At 60.3% G+C, this 12957-nt stretch overlaps 1 protein-coding gene across 6 annotated transcripts in view; it reads right to left on the reverse strand.

Moving 5' to 3' along the window:
- Positions 1 to 12957, reverse strand: part of GSE1 (Gse1 coiled-coil protein) — a 314913-nt gene that overhangs the window by 35290 nt on the left and 266666 nt on the right. For 3 of the 6 annotated variants that reach the window (XM_030924371.1, XM_010355611.2, XM_010355612.2), the window contains exon 2: positions 3324 to 3542. The exons of the other annotated variants lie outside the window; for them this stretch is intronic. In XM_030924371.1, coding sequence (XP_030780231.1) covers positions 3324 to 3542 — 219 coding nt within the window. The remainder of the gene's footprint in view (positions 1 to 3323; positions 3543 to 12957) is intronic. 6 annotated transcript variants of the gene reach the window in all.

Raw genomic sequence — 12957 nt, forward strand, 5'->3', positions numbered from 1 at the left:
AGGCAACGGCTGTGTGAGCAGCACAGCGAGCCCGCCAGGGGCACAGCAGGCGCTGGATACACAGCTACTGCCACGATGAAGGCGGGGAGGCCCTCGCTGGTCCACCTCCAGGATGGAGCAGAAAGGTAGCTGCGGGTTCGTGGCCCCACCCAGCCCCCCCCACCCGGGTCGTCCCACCACGAGAGACAGAAAGGGCTGTCACGCTACAGATGGCCCACGGGGACCAGGAGATGTCATACTCAGAGGAGTCCAGACACACGCCGCACCAGCCCCTGCGTACGAAATGCCCACAGGCACATCCACAGAGGCAGAAAGCAGACAGCAGCCGCCAAGGGCTGGGGGAGGACGTGGGGGCTGACGGCAAATGCAACTGGGGTTCTCTCAGGGATGACCCAATGTTCTAGAATTAGATAGTCATACAACTGTGTACGAAAATCACTAAATCATGCACTTCTACAGGGTGAATTTTATGGCATGTGAATTATAACTAAAAAAATTTTGAATAAATAAATCCAGACCCCTCCCACTGCCAAGTCTGCCGAAGGTTCCCCCTGCTGCCCTCTGGCGCAGGTGGGGAGGTAGCACAGGGAAGCTGGGGGGCCCACATGTCCCCACTGTCACCCAGGATTCCACAGCCCGCAGGGAGGCAGGGTCAGCGCGCTGACGGCCAGGCAGAGACTCGTGTGCGCCAAACGCCAGCTCCCTGCACCAGGGGTGAGAGGTGCTTCCCCTCCAGCAGGGACCACCGGGACCACCTGCTCAGAACTGTCCTAACGGCGGCTCTCCCAGCCCACCTGGGAAGGCCCGGCAGCAGCAGGACACGGGCCCGACCCCACCCACTGCGGCTGCCGTCTTGCGACTTGACCTTTCTGAACCTCAGCCTTCTCATCTGCCCGAGGGGCCTGGGAGGGCTGCCGGCCAGTTCCATGGACGGGGAAAGGTGAGGTCAGGGTCGGTGTGACTCCATGAGAATGGGGACCAGGTGCACTGAGTGGCTGAGGTCACGAGAACGAGTCACCCAGTCCCTCCTCATCCAGACCAAGGCCTGACCGGTGATGACCAGATGGAGAGTCATCAAAACGGGAGTGGGGACAAGGGCCCAGGCCCAGCTGAGGGCATCACAAGACCCGAACACTGCTTCACAAACCTTGGCGTTCCCAGCTCAATGGGGGTGACTTGGATGAGTGAACCAGTGGGCACATAGCTCAGGCAGTGGCACTGCTCGCCCGCTCTCCTGACCCTCTGCCACCCAGTTCCCAGGCATTCATCCGGGGGCATCTTTCCTGGGGGCAACCACCCTGGGGGACCCTTCCCAGTGCCCAGGTCGCAGCTGGGAGGGAGGAGGCCCCGAGGAAATGGTGTCTGGCCTCCTGCCATGGGCGCCCAGCGGCACACTTTGTTCCTGGCCAGTGGGGACCAGCAGCCTCTGGCCCTCAGGCCGCCCACTGGCCAAGCCACCAAGCCAAGTGCTGGGGACAGCCTGGGGCAGCGGAGAGGAAGCAACGGCCCTATGAGGCAGGCTCCTGCTGTGGCGCCCACGGCCGCTGCCAGGCCCAGGGAGGGAAGGCAAGTCTGAACACCTCTCCACCACCTTCCTTGGCGAGGAGGGAGACCTGCCCTTTCCTGAGCACGTCCTCCGCAGCGTTACCCGGGGTGGAGCCCAGTGGCCCCAAAGCAGACATAGCTACTGGATGAAGGCAGGAGGCAGGGGTCACCCAGCCCAGGCAGCACCAGCGCCAGCCACTTGTCGCCCGTGGCCTCGGAAATCCCTCACCAGCCCTGGTTCTCCCGCCCCCAAACGCTGGGAAAAAAGACAACTGCAGGAGGAGAAGCCGGGCCAGCTGTGCCCTCACTTCTCTCTGCCCCTCTCAGGAGAGCCCAGGTCTCGACTCCAGGCTCAGCTTCCTCCTGGGGTCTGTCCCCAGTCGCCTTGTTCAGCACCCCGGAGAGTCCAGGATGCCTGGGGGGCCACCAGGCAGGCCGTCTGCTTCTCCCAAGCCATCGGCCTGCAGCTGCCTGGCCCCTCGACACAGGTGGGGCCCATGCAACCTGGCCCACTCAGGCGTGGCCAGGGAGTCCCCTGCTGAGGGCGTGGAGGGTTTTCTGGTGGTCCCGCCTGTGCCTGGTTTGCCAGGAAGAGCCAGGAGGCAAGGAACTGCCCCCTGGTGGTACAGAAACCAGACCCCAGTGGGCCTCCCTCCTGGGCCAGTGTCCCCCATCCATCAACGCCAGCTGTGTCCTCTCGCACTCCCCCACTCTCCAATGAGCAGTAGCAGAAAGGACCCAGGAAGGAGACATTCAGAAATGAGAAGACCCCCCAGCCCGCCCTGGTCAGGGCAGGTGTCCCCTCTGCCAAGCTGGACCCCGGATAATATAAAGACGGACACAGCTCCTGCACGTGTTGCTCTGTGGCCACCCTGGAGGGCCCTGGAACCCGGGATCCTAACCCGTGGGCCTTTGAGGTGAATGAAGCAGATGCCATTGGGGTCCCTGTTTCCTCAGCTCCCCTGCCTGGGAGCAGTGAGTCCAGAGGGCGTCCGAGGCCGGAATCCACAGGGCCAAGGCCTCCAGCAGCTCCAGCCACCCAGTGCGCCTCCCAATTCGTGCCAGCAGCAGCCCCGGCATGGGCAGCCAATGGTCATCGCAGGCCCCAAGAAGTGCCCCAAAGCCAGAGCCAAAGGGGGCCTCTTTAGAGGTTCACTGCACAGACAGGAAAAATAAAGCTCAGAGGGTCAGTACGTGCCCAGGGTCATACAGCAGGTCCTGCCCAGGTGATACCAGAAGCCAAGGCTCCACACCCCCAGGGGCGCTTGTCTACGCTCCCCCCAGTCTCTGCCTCAGGGAGTTAAGCAGTGGTGGATTCAGCTGTGCCAGAGACCCTGCTCCAGACCAGTGTGTTTCCAGGGACACCATGTTCTCTGCCACGTCTGGAGGGGGTGGTCGAAGCCTGGGCAAGGGGCCACTCAGGGAGCACTAGGGCCTAGCTCTCCCTTTGCAGCCTGGTCCAGGGCACCCACCCTCCTCCCAACCAAGTCACAGAGCTGGCAGGAGGACCTTGCTACAGCCAGACATCCCTACAGTGACTCCAGGGGCCGAGGAAGGACAGAGGCCGGAGAGACAGAAGCACAGAGGCAAAGCGGAGGTGCTGGGGCGGGCGGGCTGGCCCAGGGTCTGCAGCTCAGACAGCACTGCCTGCTCCACGCAGAGCACACGGCGCGGGAAAAACGAGACCTGCTGTGCGCGTGCACGCCGCGGGCGGGAGGCTGAGTCCCGGCCTCGGGAGCCGCTGCTCCCCCCACGCGCAGCCTGGCGGGCCCCCTTACCTCTGGGCTCCTCCGCCTGTTTGGCGAGCTTGCGCAGCGCGGCGGCAAAGCTGGAGGATGGCGCGGCCTGGGCCGACAGCGCGCTGCTGGTGGCGGGGCTGCCGCTGGGCACCAGGGCGCCATTGAGCGGCGAGGGGGTGAGGGGGTTGACGGTGGCGGTGGTCCTGGTCGCGGTGGAAAGCATCCCTAGCGAAGGGGACTTGGGCTCATGGCTCATGCCTGAAACAGGAAAAGAAGAACCAGAGGTCACCCAGAGAGCAGGAGCGCCCAGCACCAGAGCAGGGTCGGCAGGGCTGGGGGGGGCGCGGTGCCGGTGTCAGCAGCAGCATGCAGGGAGCAGGGGCAGCCCCGGGGGCTCCAGCAGGACAAGCAAGAACAGGACAGAGCCAGCGCTGCGGAGAGAACAGACCCGGTCCCCAGAGTCCAGCTGGAACCTGGCACAGACCCAAGGGGCCCCCAGGACCCCAGATGCTGACTGGCTTGGGCCAGCACTGTCCCTCTACCTCCGGGCTGGGCAGGCCATGCAGGATCCCGCGCATCACCCAACAGGGCCCTGACCATGGAAGGGTGTGGGGAAGGAGACTGAGGCCCAGGGTGAGGAGGCGTTCAGCCCGCATCCTCAGGATAGAAACACGCTGGCAGAGAGGCCCAGGGATGATGGGAACCAAGACAACTGCTGCGGCCACCGACGCGACAAGCACACGATGCCAGGCACGCAGGGCGATGCCCTCCGGAGGCTGGCACGAGTTCTGCCCCACATTACAGAAAAGGAAACTAAGGCCCCAACCCAGCCCAGTCCACACGGGCACTCAGCGCAGACCCCCAGCCTCCCTGCCACTCGGACCCTGTGCGTCTCTGTCTGAGAGGGGTCCCAGAGATGGGGCCACACAGGCAGGCTGACGGGGAGTGGTGGTGAAGAACACGGCTGCCCCACAGACCCCACTGTGGCCCTTTACTGGGCAGAGTCTGCCCTGAGATGCTAAAAACAGAAAACTGCAAATCCAAACCGTGGTGCAGCGTGGAACCCTCCCTTTCCTTCCAGGGCCAAGTTCAGGCCGACCTGGCCCAGCAACAGCTGACCTGGCCCTCCCGGCCAGTGGCGGTAGCTGCAGCAGCGGCAGCAGCAGCAGGTCTAAGCCCAGGTGCAGCCATCTGGTGACATTAGAACCACTGGGGAAAGGACATGACCACCTCCAAACAAGCCCTCAGTCCCCCCACCCCGTGTGTCCGACCAATAAAAGCCCAACTTGGTCAAAAGGTTTTTCACCAACATCCCCTCCCTCCCGAGACGCCCCCACCCTACATCACCCACAGGCCAGGGTCGCGGCTTCCTCCCTGTGGACGCATCTTGGTTGGAGGGGGGGATGCTGGCGTCACAGAGATCATCTCGGGGACAACACATAACACAAGAAGGGCGGACTGTGCACTTCCTATGGGGTAAGGGCAAGGGGTCCCAGGCTCCCCCCCGGGGCTGTGGGCCCACCGCCCTCACCAAAGAGGCTGCCCTGGCCTCCAGAGCCCACCCCACCTCTGCCAGATTCTAAGTCACACTGACAAGTCTGATTGGAACCTGTCCCCATGGGCGGCAGGCTCGGAGGCCATGTGGAGAGGACCCCCTCAAGACCTCCTTTGTTCACCTGCTATCCCCAGAACTTGCTACCAAAGGCCATGGGCCCTGGGTGTGTATTCAGGGAGCAAAGTCCTCCCTCTCCTGACAGAGAAGATGTAGGGAGAAAATAACTCTTTGGGGGTACTGAGGGAAGGACCAGGGGCACTGCCTGGGAGGAGGGCTGCAAATGGGACAACAGTGAGGCGAGAGCGAGTTTAGGGGACATCATTTGTTCTCTCCAGTGAGAGCTCACACCTCGGGAACAAAGGACCCCTAGGAGACCCACGCCCATGGCAGGCGAGCCAGCCCCCAGCTGCCAGCAGTCACATGGTGCCATGGCTGTGCCCCACAGCAGTGGGCCCCACCTAGCTTGGGTCTTTCTGGAGGGACCGGGGGTGGAGGGGGGACCTGCACCCCCACCCTGCCTTTCCAAGGCCGCTTCAACCTGACACAGACATCCAGGCATGTGGGAGGGCGGGGGCCTTTGCCTGGCAGCCTGACTTCCAGAAAATGCGGGCAGCCAACAAGGGCCCTTCCTCAGTCAGCCTGAACCCTGCCAGCTGCTCTCCGCTCCGCACTGCCGGCCACACTGCCCCCAAGGCTGGCCTGGTTTCTGCCTGTCCCCCGCACCGGGCTGCCATCAGGGCCACTCCCTGTGGGTCCAGTGGGGGCAAGGAAAGCACGCATGTGGCTCAGACCCACGCTCTGCTGCTTCTGGCTGAACTTGCTTGGGGCAAGTTACTTTGCTTCTCAGGGCCTCAGTTTCTTCATCTACCCAACGGGGTAACAGCACAGCAAAGCCGACCTCATAAGGTCACTCCCCTGAGCGTAATGGGGTAACTGATACGAGGAGCTTCAGAGCCTGTGGGGGGCCCCACGGCCATTAATAGACAGTATGCCAGCGAGCAAGGACAGATGCCAGTCCCAGCAGGCAGGAGGTCCAGCCACGGACACACAGGTGTCTCAGCAAATGGCACCCATTGGCTCTGGGTCTGTACTGCCCACCCCACCGGAGCCACAGTGGGGAGGGCACGTGGTGTCAAGCTGGTGGGCACCCTGCCCAAGAGCCCCCTGCCCTGGGCCCATGAACTCGCACACCTTCGGCAGAGGGCCACCCCGTGACCCCAACAGGCCGATGGCTGGGGGAAGGTGACACACAGGACACTGGGGCAGGGGGGAGACCAGTGCTCTTGTCCTGCTGCCTGCAGGGGACACCGTAGGATGTGGCCCACATGGCGGCTGCCATGGGCAGTCCAGAGGACCTCCGGGTCCTACCTGTCACCAAAGCATCCTCAGCACCACACTGAGTAGGCTGCGGGGTTTTAGGAGGGAATGTCTAGAAAGACAAAGTGGCACAGGACAGAGCCCCACCCTCACAGGGACCCACGAGGACATCAACGACCAGGTCCTCGTGACCCCAACGAGGCGCTCAGGAGGGTGGCGCTAGGAGGGCTGCCTGGAAGACAGGAGCAGGGCCCCGAGGAACGCAAAGACCACCCCCCAGGGGACAGCGCAGCAGCTCTCAGAAGTCACACAGACCAGTCGGGCACCTCTCAAGACAGCCTCACAATGAGCCCAGAAGCCACAGCAGCTGAACCATCACCCACCACCCAGCCTGTGTCCCACCCCTCACAGCCATCGCCCAAGCCCAAGAGGCCTAGTGTGCAGACGGGAAACCGAGACCAGATGACCGAAGTTTGTTCCAAGGTCAGGTAGTTGAGCAGCATGTCCAGGACTTGAACCCGGCTTCCTGGGCCCCCACTACTCAGTACCAGCACCTGCCCCGTCCATGGCCCAACCACGGCACCCGATCAGAAGGTGTGAATGGTCACGTGTGTGCACCACACACAGCTATGTTGGACTGTAATGGTTAAAAACATTCATCCTGGGCGTGATGGGCACACCTGTAATCCCAACTAAGTAGGAAGGTGAGGTGGGAGGACTGCGTGAGGCCAGGAGTTCAAAGTCAGCCTGAGCAACATAGAGAGACCCTGCCTCTATAAGTTACCCTGAAACTACAGGTGTGTATCTGTAACTCCCAGCTGTTTGGGAGGATTATTTGAGCCAAGGAGTTGGAGCTACAGTGAGCTATGATCACACTGTGATACTCTAGCCTGGGTAACAGAACCCTGTCTCTCAAAAAATAAAAAGAATGTCTACAAAGTCTTCATCAATCATCCCTTCAAGAGGTAGAGACTAATTCCCTTCCCCAAGCGTGGGCCAGACTGAGCGACTCACTTCAGATAAACAGAGTATGATGGGAGCAATAGTCTGCAGCTGCCAAGGCAAGATCGCCTCCTTCTTGGACCTCTTGGGTCACTCCAGTGGAGGGGGGTCAGCCGCCGTGTCATGAGGATGCTCAAGCAGGTTGTGGAGAAACCCATATTTCAAGGAACCAAGGCCTCCAGCCAACAGCCACATGAGAAGCTACCTTGGCAGTGAATCCTCCAGCCCCAGCCTGGCCTTCTGATGAGACAGCAGCCCCAGCCAACATCTCAAGTAGGCTCGTCATAGACCCTGAGCCAGAACCACCCAGCTGAGCCATCCTCCAATTCCTGGCCCACAGAAACTGAGATAATAAGAGTTTTGTGTTTAAGCCACTGAGTTGTGGACAGTTGGTTACACAACGCTAGATAACTGATAACGGTCAGTGTTGCCACACCCTCTGTTAATCAAGACCGCCCTCTGAATCCATCAGAAAGCCAAGAAGTGAAACTATCTGCACACAGATACTCTGCATCTTCACTCAGTCTCCAAAACATGTCCCTTTGATGCCAGAGACCAGCAGCATCCCCCATCCCCCTTTCCCACATTCCTCAGAGAGCCAGCCACTCTACCTCTTGGCCGCCCTATGAGAAAGCCGTGACTGGGCCTATTTCCCAGATGGGTGAAGGCAGGCTTGGATCCCAGGGCCAATGCAGAGCAGGGCTGAAATGTCCTCAGCACAGTGCCCATGTGACATGCTGGCCAGGGCCCAGCTCCAGGGCTGCTCCAGGGCTGAGGAGGGGCTGATCTCCAGTGCAGGCTGGGTGGCCAACTGTACCCTGCAACCTGCACCACACGCTGCCACAAAAGGGGGACATGGGGTACTATATGGTCATTTCACCTCAAGGTGACCCATCCTGGAGGTCTGGGAGCAGATGCCAATTCTCTCTCCCATGGCCTTCATGAGGCTGGCTGGCCGCCTGGACAGACATACTGTGACCACCAGCCACAGGCATGGGTTGGGGGGCTAAACTAGGCTGTCCATGTTGCTATAAAGAAATACCCGAGCCTGAGTAATTCATAGGCCGGGCGCGGTGGCTCACGCCTGTAATCCCAGCACTTTGGGAGGCCAAGATGGGCGGATCACGAGGTCAGGAGATCGAGACCATCCTGACTAACACGGTGAAACCCTGTCTCTACTAAAAATACAAAAATTAGCCGGGCGTGGTGGCGGGCGCCTGTAGTCCCGGCTACATGGGAGGCTGAGGCAGGAGAATGGCGTGAAACCAGGAAGCGGAGCTTGCAGTGAGTGGAGATCACGCCACCGCACTCCAGCCTGGGCAACAGAGTGAGACTCCGTCTCAAAAAAAAAAAAAAAAAAAAAAAGAAGTACCCGAGCCTGAGTAATTCATAAAGAAAAGAGGCTTATTTTTGGCTCCTGCCTCTATGGGGTGTACAGGAAGCGTGGTGCTGGCATCTGCTTCTGGGGAGGCCTCAGGAGGCTTCTAATCATGGTGGAAGTCAAGGGAAGCCAGCACATCCGGGGGCAAGAGAGGGACCAAGAGTGGGGAGGTCCCAGACTTTAAAACACCCAGATCTCGCTAAGAGCGTGCTCGTCACTCAGGTGACGGTGATAACCCCTTCATGAGATCCACCCCCATGATCCAGTCACTGCCACCAGGCCCTACCTCCAACACTGGAGGTCACATTTCCACATGAGGTTTGGAGGGGACACACATCTAAAGCCTATCAGTGGTACAGAGGCCATGGTGCAAGTCCCAGGCTGGACCCCAAATGGCGCACACACCTTGAGGATACTGGCAGTGTCTTCAGATGGCAACGAGAGGAGCTATGTCTTTCATTTTCATCTTTTCTCTCTCTATGTTCTCATTCTTCTGCAGAGAGCCAGGCTTTTAAAACGTGGCCATTCAAAGGGATGGCAGCTCGACGGCACGAAGTCGGCACCGCCAACAAAAGTGTGGGGCCATCCAGCCCCAGGGCAGGGATGGAGGGAACTGGGGTGTCCCTGCGGGAGTCCGAACCTAAGCCCTCACCCAGGGAGACCCTCTGCCCACTCCCTCCATGCCCGGGTCTGAGACTACCTCAATGTCACTATCACTAGCCCACTGGCATCCTGACGGCAACCTCCCTACCCCAGCCTCTGACAAAGCCCAATGCCTGCTCCCTAGGCCCCATGGGCCCTCCAGCCTGAGGTACAGTCCCCCTGGGTCCCTGGGGGTCCCCTGCAGGCAGCATCCCTGCCCCGGTGTCAGCTGCAGGCTCCCGAGGAGCTGTGAGCCTGGGAAGCGGCTCTGCTGATGTCAGGTCACTTAAAATAGAATTCCAAATGAGCGGCTTCATTAGGGGGAATCTAAAATTAGCGCTGCTCCTCAGTATGTGTGCACTGGGTGGGTGGGGCAGGGGCTGCAGCAGCTGGGGGCAGCTTCCTCGAGGCCAGGACAGGAGGCCAAGCACCGGGGAACCCAGAGATCCTTGGAGGGGTCTCCCTGGGCCTGCTGCAAATGGACACAGCCTCCAGGGCCCACCTGCCTCCCACCCCTCCATCACAGGCCTGGTGGGGTCACTTCAAGGCTGCTGCTGCCCCCCAGGCCTCGGCACAAACCCCCCAGCCCTCCCCAGGGAGGCAGATGTGGGCCTCCTTCCACACAGGTGTTCTCTGGCTGAGGCCAGGGCAGGTACCAAGGTGTCTGTGGCGGACCCAGGGGCAGCGGGGAGAGGGAGGCCCTGGGAAAGCACACCCCCACTGCCCTCATTAGAGAGGTATTTATTAACTTCTGCGCTCCTGGACATTGACTGAATTCTTGTCTACATTATCAGCTCATGTAAATTCATTATCCTAACAGCTGGCAATAAGCTCCACCGGGTGAAGGCCTGTGATGGATGAGGGCTGGGGGGCCGGGGGCTGTCTCTGCACTGTACAAGCTCTCCTGACATGTGCAGCTCAGCAGGCGAAAAAGAGCCAGGGGTCTAGGTGGACCAGGTCTGTGAGGCCCCCACCCTCTTATTTACATCACATGCTGCTCTGGACACCCCTTCCTGCCACTGTCAGCTGCCACCTTGACCCCCACCCCCAGGAAAAAATAAACCTGCCATAGACAGACACCTAAAGGCACCTCGGGCCAGGCAACATACGCCGTCTTCACGTGAGCCTCAACTGTCTGCTCCCTGGACCCTTCCAGAAAGAACCCACCTGGTCTAGACAGTCTGCTTGGCAGAGCTGAGAACCTAGAGGCTTCTGCCAGAAACCAGAGGGCAGGAAACGGAGAATGAAGCAGCCGCCCACAGCACCGCAAAACCCTCAGGCCCCACCATTTCACAGACAGGAAAGGTCTAGGGAAGCAAAGACCACCAGCCCTGGGACGAACCCCCCATAACAAAGCACCGCTTCTTGAATCGATACTTTCTCCTACTCTCTGCCTAGGTTTCTGATATGCTCAGAAGCAGCACAATGCTTTAAAAAAAAAAAGAAAAGGCAAGAAGAAAAGGAAGCAAAGTGCCAATGGAGAGGGACAAGGTTGGCTGGCCCAGCGAGCTGGTCTTTTCCAGAACCCATCTCGTTCCTGGTTCTTCAGAACAGACCCCAAACCGGCTTTGCCTGCTGTCCAAACGCTCCAACAGCAGCATTTAAAAGAGGGGGGAGGTCTCTCTACTCCATCAGATGTGGTGTCCCGTCCCTCGCTCCCCCGCCCCACGAGGGTGGAGGGGCTTATTAATCAGCGTGCCAGCCGCCCTCCCGGCCTCCCGCGGATCCCATAATTACTGCTTCCTTTCATCCCCGCTCTTCCCCGGCACCAGACCTCAGGCCTGCTCCCTCCGTGCTCTGTAATTACAAGCTAATAGCTGAGATGAATTTTCTGCTGGGCCCTGGTTCAAGCACCAATCCGCCCCTTCCCCCTGACAGCCCCCCGTGGGGTAATTACACCCCGTGAGGCTGGGCGCAGCAGGCCTTCACTTTCAGGCCCCGCACGCACAATCTGGACCTGGATTCTCTAATCACCCCTCTTGGTAATTTTTCATTACTGCAGAAAGAAATGTTTGTGAACAAATAAAGGGCGTCCCCCAGCTCAGGGACCGGTGCCCGCCCCCGCGATCCCCACTCCCCCAAAGGAACGAAGCTTCCATGGCCCTAACGAGGCCAGGTCACCCTGCTACAGACCCTGGCAGCTGAGGCTGTGCGGGCACCACGTGACCCCCAGGCGCTGGGCGGCTTCATAATAAATTCATTATCCTATCTGCCCTCCACGCGTTCCAAGCTCACTCGCACAAAGCGATTTTTCTTGGGGGTGGAGGCAAGGGAGGGGGCCGGGAGGCCCTGGGGGAGAGGTCTCCTTGCTCCAGATGCATGGGGGCAGCCGCTTGTGCCTTCATTTTTTTCTTTTTTCAACTAAGAACACCTCCCCCAGGCTGCCCTGGCTCCCCACACTGGACTTGCTTCCCAAGGTCTATGCCCCAGAAACCGGCCAGGGCCATCACTCATAGCTAGGGCAAGGGACAGCCCTCGCAAGTGGCCTGGATCCTGACCTGGAACCAGAAGGGCTGGGAAAACACAGGCAGGTGGGTGGGGGCAACCTACACAGCCACAGGAGTCTCCACCCCAGGAGGAAAAAGCAACACACAACACAATGCCTGGCCCAGGTAGACCTGTCCTCTACCACGCCCAATGAGCCATGGGAGGAGTCCCCAGACACTGCCCGCCAGGGCCCGTCAACCACGCAGAGCCACCCACAATGAGCCATCTCCCAAGCAATGCCTAGGGCCCCCAGCAGCCATCTTGAACCCCATATGCTGCCTGAGCCCCACGACATCCTCGAAGCTGCAGTCCTGCTGTGAATGGGGGTGACTGGGAGGGGGCTGGCCACCCCAGTTTCTCCCCAGACTTGTCTTGCCCACTGCCATGCTGGGAACACAAGAGTTCTTCTGCAGAACACGGGGTGCAGAGCTCTCGGAAGGTGCCCACACAACGGCACTGGACAGTGCAAGGGACCAGGTAAACCCAGGGGTGTCACCGGGGGGGCAGGTCACCTGGAAGGCCTTCCCAGGTTGGACACCACACTACAGTTTTGAGGACAGTAGCGGGGCTCTGCACAGATGGCGTTGGAGGCTGGGGTTGCATCCTGGGGGCCCGTGGACAGCGGCCTCCTAAGAGCCGACAGTCCTACGACTGAGGTTCACAGCCAGACCGGTCCCGGAGGTTCCTGGATGGAGGCAAGGGACGGGAAGTCAGGCAACAGATGGCAGCAACATTTGACGCGATTATTCTAAGCGGCTGCTGCGTGTGCAGAGAAGCCGGCCGGGCAGATGAAGGGCTGGAGAAGAGGGCGGCGGGAAGGGTGGGACTGGCAGATGCGGGTGGCAGCCTGGTCTCAGCGGGGAGGCGGCCTCCTAAAGGGGCAGGACAGACCAAGGGGAGGGCAGGGCCCTGAGTCAAGGCTGGGGTCGGTGTCCAGAGCTGTGACTCCAGGAGATGGTGCCCAGCACCAATGGTGACAAGGGTACCAGAGGGCGACTTTTACAGGGCACCGGCTACCTGTACCCTTACTTCCCTTCATGTAAGCAGACTCCAGAAAGCAATGCCGCCCAAACAGCAAAGTGACACAGGCCACGGTGGCCACAAAGCTCAGCTGAGACGGAGTCAGGGACTCACCCAAGCCGGCCGATTCCCGGCCCCTCCGCCACCCTGTGCCCTCGGCAGTCCCTGGAGTACCTTATCACATTCTCGCAATGGGCCGCTTCCTGGAGGCAGTGGTCCTGGTGGTGCCCAGGCACCTCTCTCCACCTGTTTATTCCACACAGTGGGAT

The sequence above is a fragment of the Rhinopithecus roxellana genome, chromosome 20 (genome assembly GCF_007565055.1).
Source record: "Rhinopithecus roxellana isolate Shanxi Qingling chromosome 20, ASM756505v1, whole genome shotgun sequence".
Classification (NCBI taxonomy): Eukaryota; Metazoa; Chordata; class Mammalia; order Primates; family Cercopithecidae; genus Rhinopithecus; species Rhinopithecus roxellana.